Consider the following 19,274-nt stretch of genomic DNA (forward strand, 5'->3'; position numbering starts at 1 on the left):
ATAAATATATATTAGGTTGCAAATAATGCAAGAATTGTTTTTTATTTTGAAGTTCAAGGTCCCTCCTAGGAAATAAAACCAAAATTGTTACGATAAAAAGTCAAAAACTACAATTTTGGATCATTCTTCGTTAACCTACCCGCTTTGGGTCCCCCTCCCCTATTGAGAGCATAAAACCTTTTTATTGTTTTGATTCAGATCTAAACATATATAAACAACGATTACGTAATTATTAATGAATTTTACGAAGATTATTTTATTAGTGAAGAAGTTAAAAACAACAATGTCAACTGCAAAATCAGAACTTTTTAGATTGCTTTGAAAACATATTCATTCGCCTTTTCATGACTGTGTTCATCAACCTAGCTTTTACCCACTTAAAATTTTGTTGATGAAATGCATTGCGTATTTTACATGGTCCTGTTTTCTGCTTCAGTGCTGTTCTCCTGATTTAAACTCATAAATAAAGGATTGTTAGAATATTTATACAAATACTCCAATATTGTATTGAACGGCTCCAGTGGTTTGTGAGGATTGGAATAATTACAATCTGTTTCTTCATTTGGTTCATCAGTAATGACTTGTGGATTTCCCATTTCGTCGTCACTCGTTTGTGGAGGAACAAAATCCTGAAATATATATTCTGAGTTTTCATCATAATAATAATTACCGTCTTCATTCACAAAGTCATCGAAATACATAACGTCTAAGTCATCTTCATTTTCCTCTTTATATTCACCTTCATCTTCATTTTGATTTTTATATTTATATTCATTTTCATCTTCATATTCATCTTCATCAATGTTGTCTTCTTCGTAGTATTCTTTCTCCCCACCGTCTTTTGGTTCCGTTTCAATGTATGTTTTGTGTTTCGTCGAAGTTTCAGTACTATTCTCTGAAAGTAATTCAGGGTTGACTTTTGGTTTCACAGAAGATTCCTCGGAGTTTCTTTTGTTTTCCTCAGAATTTCTTTCATTTCCCTCAGAACTTCTTTTGTTTTCCTCAGAACTTCTTTTGTTTTCCTCAGAATTTCTTTTGTTTTCCTCAGAATTTCTTTTATTTTCCTCAGAACTTCTTTTGTTTTCCTCAGAACTTTTGTTTTCCTCAGAACTTCTTTTGTTTTCCTTGGAACTGCTTTTGTTTTCCTCAGAACTTCTTTTGTTTTCCTCGGAACTGCTTTTGTTTTCCTCGGAACTTCTTTTGCTTTCCTCAGAACTTCTTTTGTTTTCCTCGGAACTTCTTTTGTTTTCCTCAGAACTGCTTTTGTTTTCCACAGAACTTCTTTTGTTTTCATCAGAATTTCTTTTGTTTTCCTCAGAACTGCTTTTGTTTTCCTCAGAACTTCTTTTGTTTCCCTCAGAACTTTGTTTTTCCTCAGAACTATTGAATAAGTTGTTTGAGTTTGCTTTGCTTTCAGAGTTTTCCTTACTGTCTGTCAGTCTTTCCTTTCCGTTAACGTCGGAAGAACCGTCTTTAGGTTCCTTCTCTTCGTCATAGAGTTCGCTTTCGTGCGGCATAAAATTATTTCCTTTTATTTGATCTTCCTGAGTTCTATGTGATTCGTTTTCTTCAGTTGAATCTAATTCGTCTTCAGAATCTTCATTCTCATTGTCTGAGGAAGAATAATATGTCGATTCATGTACGTCAAATTGTTTTTTTGCAGTATTTCCAGACAAAGACTTTTCGTCCACTTGAGTTTCTTGTGGTTCTCCAACGTCATTTCTTTCTCCGGAAAATACAAAATCCGAATTGTGATCAGTTTTTTGGATGGGACCTGCACCTCCAAGTTGTGATGCAGGATTATTCTCTGAAATATTTTCCTCGTGTTTCCTTGTCATTTCTGGATCATTTTCACCTTCCAGTGACTCTCTTTTTTCTAATTCATCATTCTTGTCGAAAGCAACATCAGGATTCGAGTCTGCTGATTGAGAGTGTTCTTCACTTTTGCTTATTGACTTCAGTTTTGTCTCTGACACTCCTTCCTCATCTTGTTTCGATTCTTCAGAAATGTGCTGAGGATTCTGAGTACTTTCGCCAATAATTTTATCATCACTATCAAAATCTACATCAGGATTCTCACCAACAGATCGATAATGATCTTCTTTTCTTTTAATAGAGTCGCAGCTGTCAGTTCTGCATTCCTCATTGCTTGTTGAAAACTGGTTTTTACTAAATGTGGACCGCTGACTGTCTTTTTTTATGTCATTGGAATTTTCTGAAGTTTCATTATTTTCCTCTGGGTCCAACTTGTATATAAATGAAAGAAAATACTCAAAGATTTTCGAGAAATCCCATACGTCTTCTGTGCTTTTTGTTCCATTTATGCTACTGTTTTTCGCTAATTGTTCATTATCTGTGCTGTTAGCATCTGGGTTGTCTTCGATCTTTTCTGTCTGTGATGCTTGATGAGTTTTACTTTCAGAACCAGGGTTTTTCGTTGCATTCAAATTTTTACTTTGGTTTTCCACAGGCACTTTTGTAAATAAATCAAAAACTTCATCGTGGACATGAAATTCGTGATTTCTCCCAGAGAGATTGTGATGGCTCGAATTTTCATGAGAAAACACTCTTTCAAGAAGCCAAACTGTAAAACAAGAAAATTATTTAAGTATTTTTTAAATTTCGAAGCATTAGCATAAATACTGAAATGCGCATTAAGGGGTCCTTTTCTTCTATACTTAACGATATTTGAATGTCTCAGCTTTATTTTTCTTAAGTTAGTGAATCAAAATAAAATGTAAAAAATTATAAAAAAGAAATTTTCAAATTATTTCAAAAAAAAAAAAAAACAAATTAAAAATTTGAATGAAGACTATTGGTAGATTTTGTAAATTATTTGAGTTAATTGCTAAATTATCTCTCTCTCAAATCTCGTCTTTCATTTTTTTTTCTTTTTTTGAAATACGTTACCGGATGGAGTGTGTAGTGTGATCTGAGCAGCTTTTTATTTTAAACATTCACTTGTTGGGTTTATTTTAAGACATTTTGTAATGAAATTTTGATGGAAAACTGAATTTTTTTTTTTTTTTTGAGAAATATTATGTAGAGGAATGTGGGCCAAAGTGAAATAGCGGGCCAAAGTGAAATGGTGAAATATTTACTTTGCTTTTAACGCCACCTATCTAGTAATATTTTAACTATGCAGTAACACATGTAGTCTGTTCCAGTCAAGAAAAGTTTACCTCCGAAAATTAAGGAATATGATAATACAAGCAATTTTCCAAAATTGATACTCAAATTGTAATATTTTAAAGTAAGTTGATAATTATTTTTGTTGCTATTGAATGATAAGTACTTGTTATTAACATTTCAAATATTAATTGATACCTAATAATATTTCGTGCAGTATTTATTTGCTTAATTTTAAGCTTATTTTTATTTTAAATGCTTTGCTCAATTAGTCAAATGCATGCGGGACAAAGTGAATTGGTTCATTTCATTTGCTTATTCAGTCCTTTTTTCGAATTACCTACGTATTCGTTTATTATCTCATTTACATTCCTTCATTCAATAATTCCCTTGTATTTATTCATTCATCCACTTGTTTTCTTATTCATTCGCTATTTTAGTCACTCTTATTTTTTCTCATATATTCACTTATTTATTTCTTTATTCGCTTATTGTTTCATTTCCTTTTCATTTATTCATTCATTCTTTTATTTACTCATTTCTTTGATCAAAAATATGTTTAATAAGCGAAGAAACAATATTGCATTAGAAAAATATCTTATTTTTCACTTTGCTCCATGAAAAGAAGAAGTGAAAAATTTTCTACCGTTTTTTGGCGGTACAAATTTATCGCCAAAAATAAACAATAATGTTTCAATGCAAGTTTTATTACAAAATACGTATATTGTTCTTTCTTTATGTACCGTAATTTTCAGAACACATTTCCAATTTATGCATCTTGAAAAAAGTAAGTCATCTTAACTATTTCCCTTTGCCCCACATTCTCCTACGTAAAGAATTTTTTTTAACTAAAACGGAAATACTTTTGGCTAGTCCAGTGAAAATTTCTTACAAAATTTGGTTTTATATACAGTAACCAACAAGACTCTAAATCATTTTGAAGCAGTCGCAAGACTGACAATGCTGTATTTATGAGAGAATGTGAGAAAAACAGTTTCCTAACATTGCAGTAAGAATCTATTTCCAAGATAAAAATTTCTTATTATAAAATTGAAATTTATGAAATTCATTAACCAGAGAAAACTTTATTTGATTAAGTCTACTCAGACGGCTCAGGTACGGTCTTTTGAGCTATTTTGTAAAACTAACAATTGAAATTAATAATTTATTAAAAACTTAATTATTTCTGAATATTATAAAAGAAAAAGGATAATACGGATATGTTTTTCATATAACTGTTTAATAATATTTAATTTTAATGTTAGTGATTTTTTGAAATTGTTATACAGTTACAAACATTTTTAAACGTAAATTCACTTGCAATTAGCTGAGGGTGGGGCACAGTGAGACGAAAATTTTAAAATTCAAGTAATTTGGAAACTCTGATTTTATCAGAAATTTTTTACAGTGGATTTGTAATGCAGCTTAAGTATACAAACTTTTGAGACACAAAAAAAAAAAAAAAAATCATTTCTATTTAAAGTTTTTGAGATAATACAAAAAAAGAAACGTAAAATGTTGTCTCACTGTACCCCACGTATAGGGCACAGTGAGACAACATACAAGGCACAGAGAGACAGCATATAGGGTTAAGTAAAACATAATATGTTCAACGTTAAAATCAAAATTAAAAATATAAAGAAAAAACAATTCAAGTTTCATCATACATTCAAATAAAAATTTAATTTCAAATTACAAAAAAAATATTGATTTCGCTTAGTATTATTTCTTTTCGTAGGAACTGTTATTAACAATTTAATACTTTTATTTGGAACGGATGCAACATCTGGTACAAATGGTCAAATAGAAACAGATAAAATGGTTTAACTTCGCGCTACCAGCTAAGGTACAGGTCCTCATTGTCATCAGTTACCCTTAAAACATTTCCAACATAAAAAAAAAAATCTGTTTGATGTCAATTACACTGCAAATAATCAAACACTTTTTGAACACTATTTGCACACGTACACTTGTCCCCTTTTTAAGAACACTATTTTTGTAATAGTTATTAGAACCGTTTTGTGAACACATGTCATGATACTTTTTGAACACGTACACTTGTCCCCTTTTTCAGAACACTTTTTCCGGTCAGTTTTCAAAACACTTCTAGAAACACTGTTCGGAACATGTATATACTTTTTAGCGCACTTTTTAGACATTTCATGGATAGTGTTAAAGAATGTTTTTTTAACACTTGCGCTAAACATTTTGTGCCACACGTTTTAGTACAGTTTTTAGGATATGTTTCGGAACAATTACCGATCACTAATATCCTCCCGGAATGTGTGCTACCCAAGTATAAAAGAAGCTTATAAAAAGAAAAAATACTCACTAAATTCATTTTTGTTGAGACTGCAGGCTTGATGATGGGTTTAGACTTTGAGCGAATATGATTATTAATCTTCATTATTAGTATGAAAATGTAAAATCTAATAGCATCTCAAAACCAATTGAATAGTTTACAGCAAAATGACAAACGAGCAAAAAAAGTAGCAGGAAATTGTAGTACAAAATCATATTTACTACAGAAATGACAACTAAGTTTGAAATATAAATTTCCATAAATAAATTTTCAAATCCAATCAATAGTGTAAAAAGTAAACAAAAATGTGTCAAATACAAATGGTTATATAAATTAATTTAGAAAAAAAAAAGTTCCTCAAGAACAAAAACTTTTTTATTACTGTCTATAATTCTAATTTGTTTACGTCCCTACTACTTAGCTACTCAGTAGTTCTACTGCTCGGTTTATGATCAATGACCATTAAAGAAAGCAGTGTTTTTTTTATACCATTGAAATGCAATGAAATTCTTTAACAACTAATCATTTCTGTGAAACTTCACTGCAAAGATGGAATTACCAAGTAGTTAGTATTTAGTTTTTCTTCCTTGTGCAAAGTATAGGAGTAAATGCATTAAATTAAAGAAAACCAATTTCATTTGAATTAGGCCAAAAAATTCCATTTAACACATTCCCAGATGTATGTTTAGTGTTTTCGACCCGTCTGCAACTGCATATGAATGTACGGGCAATCGAAATGACCATTTTCGATAATTACTTAATTCATTATCACGAGTTTTCTCGTGACGTCAGTAAGTACGTATGTATCAGAGGTGAATTCGTAAATGGTTCAGTACCAGAAACGCTAATGATAAATGATTGAATGACGATTTTTGGCCAGTTTTGTGTGGAAGCGGAATTATTTTTCTTGAAAAGTAACGGCGTTCCAGAAGACCAAGCACAAATTCACCCCTGGTTTTAATGTATCTCGCATAACTGAAAAACTGTATGCCGTAATAAGTTAAAATTTTGTGTTTAGACTGAGTGGAGTCTGGTTGTGCACCTCCGTTTTTGGTGTGCACAGAGGTTCCAAAAGAAGCGTTTACACTTTTTCTTTTTTTGAGCCAAATCGGTGTAAATTTCAATGACGACTAAGAAGCATATTTTTCTCGATTATGCTTGATTCGATTGAATAGTATCTACCAGACACGTAGCGAGACATTTTCTTCTGGGTGGAGTAAAGGAAATTTCTGGCTTCACTTTTGGTTGATAAAATTCGTTCGAATCGAATCATCAATTATGTTGGTTGAATGTACCCCTGAAATCATGTTATGAATGGACGCCCACTTGGTGAAAAATTGAGCTACAAACATTTCACTAGGTACTGTTTCTAAATTGTTCTTTCAGTATGATTTTTTGGGAAAATTACTTCTGGAATAAAATTTTGTGAAAATCCGATTATTAGGTTGATCAAAAGTTATTAAACGTAACTTGTCTTTTTTTTTTAATGTCACATTCAACTCGATTGTGTTCAACTCGATGGAATGCTATCTACCAGTAGCGTAGTGCAAAATTTCAACTGGATGAGGCAATGCTTTGGCTGTGCTATTGGTAGATACAATCTTATTCTATTGGATCGAATTATTTTTGAGTTGAATGGGCCACTTTAACTTAAAAATTTTCAGTTGCACTTGAATTTTTTCAATAGTGCAATTTTCTTTAAATAAAAACACGAGTTCACAGAAATTCCTGGTCAAACTTGCTTAATTATACTTTGAAATACAGAGTGCTGTTTAAAAAGTTAAATTGTCTCAAGGAAGAAATAAGATCCCTAATGCAGCTAAAAATTAAAACACATTTTAAACTGATGCACTTAGAACCTCTGAACTCCTATTTTGCAGTTTACTAAACACATCTTGTCGTAAAACAAAATATTTTTAAAATTAACCTAATTGATATAAATACACATTTTAAAATTTACATCCCATTGCTGAAAGTAGTATTGCGGAATCATCATCGTTATTGGGCAAAAGTTTAATTAATTCAGTGTTGGTCAAATTTGACTTATTTTATTTCAGTCGAACGTTTAATTTAATTTAGTGTGGTAGGTTCATTGTTTCAAAGCTTTTAAAAATACGAAAAAAATGAATTTCAGTTTCAAATGTCTGTAAATTTAAATACAAACGACGTCAGCAAAAAGTCTTACGTAACTCGAGCTTGAACAAAAGTATGTTCATTTCTTTTCAATAAAAGGAAATCTTGAAATGCATCTGCAGAAATCGTTTACAGTTTTGCTACTTAACAGTCATTTACTCAATATTTTTTAATTAATATATTTGACTCATGTACAGATTTTAAAATTTATATCATATTGCTGGACAGTTGTATTGCAGAATCCTCGTTTTTACATGCAAGTCGATTCTATTGTAAAATTCCATAAAAATTTATTTAAAGCTATTTTTTACATTTATAAAATTTATCAGTTGAACACAAATAATATATGTCCCCTTTAACACTAAATTCTCTTGGAAAATATTTTTGTAGAATTAGACCCCCCTCCCTCCTCCCTTCCCTTTTATCATCAAATATAGCTGAAATGTTTTTAAGATATCAGTTTTTTTGTTTTAATTTACGGCGAGATTCTCCGAGTCTCCTTCCTCTAACGTCTTCAAGTTCAGCTTAAAACTATACTTTTAAAATTAAATTTTGAAACATTGAGGTTGGATATCCCCTTAAGTCCCCTAAAAATGTTCTTAATTCTTCACCTCTGAATCGTTTTCGGAAGGGATCATTCATGGTAACTCTTACCCTTATAGTTTACTAAAGACCAATCTAAAATTGCAATTTTAAAACTCCAGTTTAATTCATTTTTTAGCCCCAACCCCCTTCGTTTTATCACCTTTACATTACCCAAAGACAGCTTAAACGTTATTTTCAAAGCATCAACTCCAACAAATATCTCGGGAAGGTATCCCTACACCTTTGCCCGAACATTAAAAATATGGCTGAAAATTGCGTTACTAAAGCTAAAATTAGACTTTTTTTTTAATTAAAAGCCCTGAAATTCCGAGTATTCCAGTCTGTGGCCCCCTGAGCCTCTCGTTTATAGTGTTAAATAGTTTGTATGAAATATATGTATAATATTGAAATATTCCTTTAATATCTGCAACAGAATGAACTTTTTACTTATCCAATAATTACACGTTTTTCGTCAAAATTTTCATCATATGTTATTTAATTTTAGTTCATCAAGTTGTACATTTTTCTTAAATAGGACGCTGTCATTTTTCAAAATATGAAGTTTTTTATTAACGTGTCGAACAGCAAATTGAAAAATTTATTTAAATAAGGCAAAAAAAAAAAAAAAAGGTAAATTTCTCAGAATTATCTTCTAAACCGGTGATTTTAAACATTTTGTTTCCCAGTCCTTTTTTTGAATAATTCCAGGCCCGATATATGTACTGAGACACACATACATTTATACAAGCCTATATAAGCTTTAGTAGTTTCAGAAATCAGATGACATAGCTAATATAACTTTTTGCATATATTTCGAGCTCAGAGTAGAAATTGAAACATCATTTTTTTGCTTTGCATTTGTGTTAAAATTAAATTGTGAGACTCGAATTTCAGAAATTAATAAAGTGTAACAAATAACAATAAAGGTTAGGGATCCTTGTTCCAAGCATAATCAATGATCAAACATCTGGATTAAAATTGTATAATTTTTAAATTTAGTTATTTAGATTCTTCTACAACTTAAACAGTATCATGAATAAAAGTTTATTTAAAACAAAATGTGAATGCTCAGAGATGTACAAGTGCTTAATGTACAAATGCTAACGCATAATGTACACAAAATATGGAGCTCAACGACCTGCGAGTGCTAAATCAATTTTCAAATGTTTAAGCATATTGTAATGAATAGTAATGGAAATAAGTAACTTGCGTTAAATTATTCCAAACCAGACCAAAACAGTTACAGATGAAAATTCTGAAATCGACATCAATTTTTACTAATACTTTCTGTGTAGCTTCGCAGAATTTGGTACACGTGATGAAATACGTCACAATTTCGTAGCACAAAGTTCTTTCAATTAAGTTTATGAGTGAGAGTATTGAAAAAATATAACAAAATTTACAGTAAAAATAACGTCATTTAATTTAATAGTGTATACATACAGTATATAGTACAACCAACCAATCTTCATAGCCATTCTCATTACAGCAAAGAAAGCAATGATTTTACATGTGTGCCCAAATGTGACCAAATATGTTTGCAAATGTGTTGACGAACCATCTGCTGCCTGGACTCGTGTGTTGGCACTAGAGGTTCAGTATCCAGAACACATTCGGAACACTTTCCTTCTGACGGAGCTTATTCAGAATACTTCATAGCTCACATTCACATGTTAGGATCACTTTTTCTGAAACAAAGTGTTCCGAATTGTGCAGGTTTATTTGCAGTGTACTAACAGAATTTCAAGTGTCCCATGATGTAGCTCTTCAAAGTCCAGAAGGTAGATTTTCGCGCATGTCAATACGGTCCGATAAAATATGAGATCCCCATTTTAATTTTTTCTACCTCATCAGTTGTGTCAAATAGATCTAAATTTTTTTCTACATTTTCGACGGTTTTTTTTAATTTTATTTATTTCTCTAGTTTTATGTTTTCTTATTCCAAAATTTGTTTTCCAAGAGTATCACTTGCAATGATATTTTTACCCTTTTTATGCTCTTTTTTTTATAACTAAACCTTTTCTCTCTTCGGTTTTTGGATATCCTTTGTTCTGAAACTCTAAGTAAGAAAATACTCACTGCTACACAAGAGCAAGAGTGCTCTTTTGTATCAGTTTCATCTATGACTTACAGATTATTATGATCTACTTTATCTGAAATGTTACTTGGAATCAGAAAGTAAGTTACCAACGAATTTCTCATGGAATCGTTAGGAAATGTCCCTACTTTCGCCTTACGTGGTTTGATTCCTATTGATTTAGATGGTCGTTATGCATGCAATTTTTCATTGATGAATATGATAATAATAAACTTCAATTATATTTGTAGAAATCCATATTTATTCTGACAAATTTTGAAGTACTATCATATCGAATCACTTAAATATAAGTCAGTTATAAAAAGTGATGAAAAATAGATTGGACTTTTTAAGAATTTTTACCAGAATTAGTTTCTTGATCATCCTCAGTTTAAACAAGAAGCTCCGTTAAAAACTAAACGAGCCTACTCTCTAGTATACCAATACGAACTTTCTAGTATCTGATCAATATTCTCAAAATTAGCTAAAATCACAAATTACTTCAAACATAGCTTTTAAACATTTTAAGCCGATTTCTATAACTAAAACATGCCTCGCTCATCTAAAGAAATAGATGCGTAAAAAATAAATAAACGAAAAAATAAAGTTGTAGCAGCTTTTAAACAAAGCAGCCAATATATTTTTTCCATAAAAAAAATCTTTAACCGCTTTTAAAAGGAGAAAAAAGGTTTAAAAAATAATAACCACATTAAAAAATATAAAAGCAGTTTTTACTCAAGCGAAAAAAATTTTTTTTTTCTCTTTACTTTCAAAATATTTGTCATACTATCACTTTGCCCCATATCGTGGGACAAAATGACAGTTCGAATTTTTTAGTCTCATCATTTCATGGTTTGTACAACAACTGCTCTCTTGAAGCGTTCTCTTAAAACTATTTCATTTTCAACCAATAAACCATACTGTACTTTCATTATTTGAACACTATATTTTAATCCTCAATTATTTTTATAAGAAATTATTTTATTGCAACTGAGGAAGGTCATCTGAATGATAAATATTTGGTCTTAATAGATAAATTTCGCTTAATATGGACACGTAACTCTCTTTTTTTCTTGAAATAAAATAGTGTGCAAGAAATATTAGTTAACCTTTTTCAGTAAATTACCGCCCTATAGCCAGGGCTTAGGAGGAAATGCATGAAATACACCGCCAGCTCAGTCATTCCAGCCGAGGGCTGCAGTTTCATGCTTATTAGCACTCATCAGCCCGACATAGGAATTGATTGCGCTGGAGGTGGAAAACCTCTTAGGGAAACCAAGAGTGCCAAACAAACTGGTAGCTAATATATGAAATACACCGCCAGCTCAGTCATTCTAGCCGAGAACTGCAGTTTCATGCTTATTAGCACTCATCAGCCCGACATAGGAATTGATTGCGCTGGAGGTGGAAAACCTCTTAAGGAAACCAAGAGTGCCAAACAAACTGGTAGCTAATATATAAAATACGCAGTCAGCTCAGTCAATTCCAGTCTAGGACTGCAGTTTCGTGCTTATTAGCACTCATCAGCACGGCATAGGAGTGATTGAGCTGGAGGTGGAAAACCTCCCAAGGAAACCAAGCGTACCAAACAAACTGGTAGCTAACACAGAATTAGCACTGACCAGACGAGTGACCGAAGCAATGGTTCGGTTCAACTCGAATATTGATGGCAAGGCAGGTATATTCAGTACCATTGATGACGAGTGACCGAACCATTATTTCGGTCACTCGTCTGGTCTGTGCTATTCCATATTAGCTACCAATTTGTTTGGCACTCTTGGTTTCCTTAAGTGGTTTTCCACCTCCAGCTCAGTCACTCCCTATGTCGGGCTGATGAGTGCTAATAAGCACGAAACTGCAGTCCTCGGCTGGAATGACTGTGCTGACGGTGTATTTCATGTATTAGTTAACCTCTTTTATAAGTGCAATTATCTGCTGCTATAACAATAGAATTTGGACCCATATGAACTACATGTGGAAATAAAAATGATTATAAGAAGAAATAAGGGATCATGAACTACAATACAACAACTTCACAAATCAATACAATGCAAATTGAAAATTAAAGAAAACATGAACAAACCACAGAACATCTGCGATAGGCTACAAAATAGGGTGGTGCGAAAAAAATCAAAATTGTTATTTTCAGAGTCTTTATTTCTCAGAAAGGTTTTGATTGATGAACCAAAAGTTGGGGAAAATAGGGAATTTCACCGTTTTGTCATGAATATTTAAAAATCTTAGCTTCAATGTTTTCTTTAATATTGCAAGATGGAAACGTTGCGACTTTCGAAAATTTTAGAAACCCAAAAGAAAAAAAAAAAGATACTGAACTGATATAATGTCTTTTAATCCTGAAACAAGCCTGAAAATATGAAAAAAAAAAAAAAAAAAATGAAGAATTTCACCGTGTCTTTGCGATTTTTGAAAAAAAATTGGACTTATGTTTTTTTTTTTCAACTAAAAGAGAAAAATAGTAATTTTTTCTGTTAGCAGATTACCTTAAAAATTTCCAAATCAATATTAACGAAAAATGCAATTTGCAATTTTTCAAAAGATTTTCCTTAAACATTTTTCGAAAAAGAAGCCCCCCCCCCCGGATTTCAATACAACAACAGCTCTGGAGACTAATTTCCTGTTTGCGCAACAGTATACGAATAACTCAGTGCAATTACTTTTGTTTTCGGGAGGGATTTTGAAATCTTTATCATCAATTAATTTTGGTTTCAATCGTATAATCTATTGATTTGTATCACAACAGGTTATTTAAAAGGCGGGGTACTGTTTTATAGGTATTAATATGAGCAAATGTGAAAGAACACGTACAGTATGATCCCAAACTAGATGGAAATGCAAACATACTGTTTACAGGCGGAAATGGGCGCAATTATTAGTTTTCAGAGATTCCAGCTTCCAACTTATGCAGCTGCGTGTAATCCTCTTAAATTAAGCAGAGTAACACTCAAATGAGCGGAAAACGAGCATCACATTTTTATATTCCTCCCTCATTCAGATAAACTCGTCTTAACTGGGCGTTTGCCAATTCCATGTCATCCGTGGTCAGAAATATTGGATGTGTTTTTAATAACTCAAAAGAATAGATGCGTGTACTCATATATTTGCGCATTCAAAGTAATACTTCTTAAAACATTTTTGTAGCAGTTACAAAATATGTTAAGCGTTGAGTTTGGAACTTTTTAATTTAAAGAATTTTGTTGCTTTTGTTAGCGTCAGGTATTCAAAATCTGAAGGAGCACCCTATTGTTTTGTAAAAAAAATATGTTCGTCAACAACTGCAACGAAAATAAATACTGCAGATAAAGCACCGAGTTTGTACAATTCTTCAATAATAATGATTTCGTTTTTTCAAATACTAGGGCGCTCCACCCTCTGCTCACTAACGCTCACCAACTCCTGAAGTTTGCTTCGCAATCTTACTTGATTCGCAAAGATTTGAATCGTCAAAAAGAAAGAATCCCTACTAATAATAATTTAAATCCTCCTTTTGAGATGTATCAATGTCTTTATGAATGTGCACATGAAGACCATTAAATCGTTATTCCAAAAGTGAATTTCGCAAATAGGCTTTCAGAATTCTTAATGTTGAAGATAAGCGTCACCGCTGCAAAATAACATAAAAACGCTCTTAAAAAAAATTATAATTTAAAAAAAAGAAACAACAACAACCTTGATTTTGTATGTGATACAGTGAATGAAATAAATGTAAGAAAGTGTCTTTTAACTGGCACCAATTCGAAAAAAACTAGATACAAAACAGTTTCATCAAAAAAAAAAATTTCTCAAGCGTAGGGTTTAAAAAAGAGATATATTAGTTGGCTGCTTTCCAGTTTTAACATATAATCCAAAATCTTATCCTGAGAAATTAATAACTGATCCTAAGTTATTAGCGGACTTACCATTAATGTTGAGTTTTCGCTGCATCAGTAGTTTCCAAATCCATTTCATTTGAAGAATTTTTGGTCAGTTGATATTAGAGATCACATAAAATATTTTTACTGGAGTCCCTATCCTTTTAAATGAAAAAAATATGATGCCAGTAGGGGTACGCATCAGTCATCACGAAACATTGTTTGCAGTAGGTTTAAGAATTGGAGAGTTATTGCGTAAGCTAGAAGTTTTTCATCAAAACCTGTCCCGTTCGGAAAAATGTTTTTCCCCTCCCGAGGCTGCGCCATTGCCTGGTAGCCACATTTAAAATTGTCTCGAGCAGATCCATCACTGCATATACGTACATACATATGTGTATACAATTATTTTCATTACTTTATGGAGCACGGGATTCTGTCATGATTCATCTATCCCCCTTTGCTGCGCTACTGATAAAGTTCGGGTATGTATAACATGGTTTCTCTAATTTAACTGTCTTTCAGATAAGAAAGAAAAAAAAAACTAAAAAGAGGTAGAAAATTTAAATTACCGCATGAATGCCACGAAACACTAGTAAAAATGTTATTTTATACAGTGCAAGTTCATTTCTTTTTGGAAGGGGGCTAACCTCCTGTAACATTTCCCATGTGACTGTTTTAGTAAGTTTACATATAGGACTTTTTATTAAAAACAGCATACAAAAAAATGAGTGCGATTTTATCTATTCCGTATGCTTGATTAATACATCACATAGAGCAGCAAGTAGCGAAAACGCTGTTTTTTTTTTTCGTTAAAAAAGCATATTTATGACATATTTCGGCTAAAATGAATTCCGTAATATTTTCTTTTACTGTCAAATGATAGAAATGGAATTTTCGAAGATTGAAACTTACCGATCGTCAGCAGAATCAGAATAGCGTGCTTGTATGAAGCCATCGGCAGCCGCGATCTCCTGTAGTCTGTATTTAATCAGGAACTCTCTTTCTAATGAGTTGACTTTTCAACAACACTGGTAGAAATTTTGGAAAAAATGGATCATTAATTTGTTTTTCTTTCGCCTATTTAGCAGGACAGCTGTGTATATTTAATCAGACCTTTAATGAGTTTGAAAACGAAGTCATTCTATTAGATAGCAATAACCCTTAATGTTATCAGGTGCCTCCAGGAGTCCACACATCATCAAGAATTTTCTGGGCGAAAAATCAGTAAACGGCCACATGGCTAAGATTTCGGTGAACAAAGATGCATATAACAAAGCAATAGAAGTATTAGGATGGTCACAAAAAAAAAAAAAAAAATCAATTTTCGAATTTCAACCGGGTCATTCCACAAAAATGCCCCTATATTCTAGAAAATGTGACTCAAACAGCAATGTTTAGCAATAGTTGTTTTTCCATAATAAGATGAAAACCATTCGTCGTTAAAACTGATTCGTCTCTCATTTCATAGGATATTTTATTCTCATAATGTCGCATCTCATCAATTTTTCTGCTAAAATTTGCAGACTGATATACAGGGTGTTCCGTTTTAACTTGCAAGAAATTATTTTCGCAACCGTTATTCCAAGATGCATACTTCCAATTGCTAGGACGCGACCGATGCATCAGCCTGCCCGATGCATCGGCGCTGATGGTTCAACAATTTTGTCATCGGCATCGGCGGCCGATGCTAACTTGCAGGAAACATCGGCCCATCGGCCTTAAAAAACATCGAAAAGCCGATGGAATTGGCCGATGTTTTTGAAAAAAAAGGACCCTTGTTGTTTTACTTTTTAACACAAAGGAGGTTAAAGGAGTTATAGTTTTCACATACAATTTTTTATTTAAACTTCAGTATGAATTTCTATTTTAGTCACCGCTGAAAGAGTTTTTAATATTGTATTCAGGTACCAAACAAGTTAATTATTGCGTTGTTTCTTGCGGCTGGATGTACGTATCTCTCATAAGTCATAACTCAAAAAAGGTAAGCTGTAGAAGGCTAAATTTTCGCATGTGGGGTGTGCGTACGTTCTAGTTGTGCACTTCCCTTTTTGTTTTCGATCGGGTGTTCTAAAAAGCCTATTTACTCATTTTTTGTGACTATCAATTACTTATTTCAATGCAAAACTAATATAGCGTCTCAGACTGACGATCATTTGGTGATATATTGCCGAATTAGAGACTATGGAAACAAATATGAGATGACGAAACTGGTTTTGTTTCATTTTGTTTGATTCCCGTTGAACCGATGGTAATTTTTAATTTTTCGATATTTGTAATATGAATCACAGTAATGCAGTCTTTTCTGTATCGCTTCTGCGGAGCTACAAGTTTGGGGCCCGTCGAAATACATTTTGGAGCTCCATTTCTCTATCACAGAAGTTGTAAAATATTTATCATAACCATTTTTGTAACTCCTACGGTGCCCTTACGTTTATGGGGCCTCTCGTGCAATCGCAAGATTTACTATACTTTAAATCCGCCACTGCACGTCAAAACAAACTCAGGTGCAAGTTTTAAAAGTTTTTTTTTTTTTTTTTTGCTCAATGCTTATGTTTATTTTGAACTCTATTTTTTACGACTATTTTTTTATATTTCCGAGAACACTTGCGTGCCCCTCCTCCCACTCCCTCAATTTCTGAAATTAAACTCTAGTTGTACTTCTGAGTTGTTTAAAACTAACACCATTCATAAAATTAGAGATTTTGCCGACTTGTTTCCGCTATATTTCGTAATACGCCATCTTTTTTGCATCATTAATAGCGATCGATTTTTTTTCTGTTGTAAGTAACTATTTTTATGTATTTACATAAAATCAATCAATAAGTTATTTTCATTTTCATCATATTTTTAATAATGTGTTATAGAAAAGTTTCAAGGATTTTCTATTATGCAATTTTTTAAATTTCAGAAAATTATTGTTAAATTGAAAAATTCAATTCGAACTTGTTTGTAGTGCTTCACAAAAGATTTAACAATCAAATTATTCAATATTACGTGTGCAAACATCAGATCAAGTAGTATATGTATTCAGTTATTAACTTGGTGTAAATATTGAGTTTGTTTATTGTAGCTGCGTGTTAAGAACCTCACTCTTTTCATGTCTATTTCTTTTTTCCGCAAAATTTATGTCACCGTTATAGCTTTTATGAAAAATGCAAACTTTTCTATTCATAAATTTTAAATAAGTATAAAAATATTCCTATTATGATTTAATATTGTAATTTATCTGTTACCTTTTTTGCTTAATTTGATGACTAAAAAATGTCTACCTGTAATCTTTCCACTTGAATTGCGTAATTTGTTGACGGCTTCATAGTTTTATTCTTAATTTGTTTTTTGAATGATTAAACAACAAAATTTAATTCAGTAAATTACCGCCCATTAGCCAGGGCTAAAGCAGAAATACGTGAAATACACCGCCAGCTAAGTCATTTCCAGCCGAGGACTGTCGAACCGAACCATTGCTTCGGTCACTCGGCTGGTCTGCTAATTCTATATTAGCTACCAGTTTGTTTCGCACTCTTGGCTTCCCTAAGAGGTTTTCCATCTCCAGCTCAGTCACTTTCCTATGCCGGGCTGATGAGTGCTAATAAGCACGAAACTGCAATCCTCGGCTGGAAATGACTTAGCTGGCGGTGTATTTCACGAACAAAATTTAATGTTTTTTAGCTATGTTTAGTGTACCTAAATCCATACATTATTACGATATTACTGAAATCTTAGTTTAATGTTCAATTAAAAAAACAAAACAATTGGTTATTAAACAGTCTCTTTGTTTTTCTTTCTTTCTTTCTTTTTCTTTCTTTTTTTTTTTTTTTTGGCTGTTGTTCTTTGTCTTCCATCATACAGCAGTCAAAACAGGAGAAGCATAACTACACCCTATTCAGATTGTACGATTCCAAAAGTTCGGGGAACAAGCTGTATAAAACCTTACTCAGAATAGTTCACATTACCGAAGCACATCCACCTGCAAAAGGTCACCTTGAGGGACTATGTACTTCTGCCAGTGTTCATATAACTTTTGGAAACACTCCTGGAAGCCATTTTTCGCTACATTCTGTGATGCAGCTTTATCTTCTCCTGACAGAAGAAAGCGGCGTCCATGCAAATGTTTTTTTGCTGGTAACTGGTAAAAGTCACACGGAGCTAAGTCCGAAGAAACGTTAGGTTATTTCTTGTCATATCAGAGTATTGACCATTTGAACCGTGCATCCTCAACATGAAAGTCGACTTCTTCCCCACGATGAAGTTAAAGCAGCAGCGCAACAGGCCTTACAGGAAGTTGCGATAAATGTCTTCCTGGAGTCCTTCTAAAAGATATACGGACGTTGGCAGAAGTGCATAGTCGTTCAAGGTGACTATTTTGTAGATAGATGTACTTCGGTAATGTGAACTATTCATGGTAAGATTTTATACAAGTTGTCCTCGAACTTTTAGATCGTACTTCATACGTATGAATTTTCAACTTACCATTTCATAACGTTTTTGAGTGACGCTAGTTTACGCGCATGAAGACATCACGAGAGAATTTGCGATAATTAACTAAGGAGGCGTTCAAAATGTATATTTCAGTCATCTATATGTTCTTAGGTACATATGCATGTACAGATGTGCCGAAAAAACTTGTGAAGTTTAAATTGGGTGATCGTAAAATATAAATTTAGGTCGAAATCTGATTTTTTTTTGTGATTACAATTCCTTATTCGTAGAAAGGAAGTAAAGTGAAATGAATCAATGATCCTTTTGATCCCAATGACAATCTTATCAATTTATTTCTGTTAGATTTTTTTTTTGCCATCGGCCATCGGCAATCGGCCATTTGGAGGAAAACAATCGGCCATCGGCCATCTTTGAACAATGGGCCATCGGCCATCTTTGAACAATCGGCAACAATCAGCATCGGCCCATCGGCCAAAAAATGTCATCGGTCGAGCCCTACCAATTGCAAAAATATTCAAAATCAGATGCGAAGTTAAGATATCGAAAGTTTGAAGCAAAAACAAAAATGATTCAAAAAATACAAAATTTAACTTTTTACACGGGCCCTTACCCCCCCCCCCTAACTTATCTATAGAGAAATTATTTCCATTGAAAACTGACACAAAAAACTTGACACTTGTGCGACCAAAACTCAAGGAGATATTCCATTTCAAAGTGTTAAGGGACCATACAGAAGATG

At 32.6% G+C, this 19,274-nt stretch overlaps 1 protein-coding gene across 1 annotated transcript; it reads right to left on the minus strand.

The window, feature by feature from the left end:
* Nucleotides 1-189: 189 nt before the first annotated feature.
* On the minus strand, nucleotides 190-15,050 carry LOC129218516 (DNA ligase 1-like). The gene is made up of 2 exons (XM_054852809.1): nucleotides 15,008-15,050; nucleotides 190-2,584 (listed from the first exon to the last, which is right to left on the minus strand). The coding sequence occupies exons 1-2, from the start codon at nucleotides 15,048-15,050 to the stop codon at nucleotides 411-413; spliced, it is 2,217 nt and encodes a 738-aa protein (XP_054708784.1). The 3' UTR covers nucleotides 190-410.
* Nucleotides 15,051-19,274: the final 4,224 nt, after the last annotated feature.

The sequence above is a fragment of the Uloborus diversus genome, chromosome 1 (assembly GCF_026930045.1).
Source record: "Uloborus diversus isolate 005 chromosome 1, Udiv.v.3.1, whole genome shotgun sequence".
Taxonomy (NCBI): Eukaryota; Metazoa; Arthropoda; class Arachnida; order Araneae; family Uloboridae; genus Uloborus; species Uloborus diversus.

What these genes read in the sequence shown, in the direction of transcription:
- LOC129218516 (XM_054852809.1), bottom strand. Translation starts at nt 15,050, where the DNA reads ATGGCTTCATACAAGCACGCTATTCTGATTCTGCTGACGATCG. An exon ending in TCTGATTCTGCTGACGATCG is followed by an intron (nt 2,585 to 15,007) that starts GTAAGTTTCAAT and finishes CTTGTTTTACAG; the next exon opens with TTTGGCTTCTTGAAAGAGTG.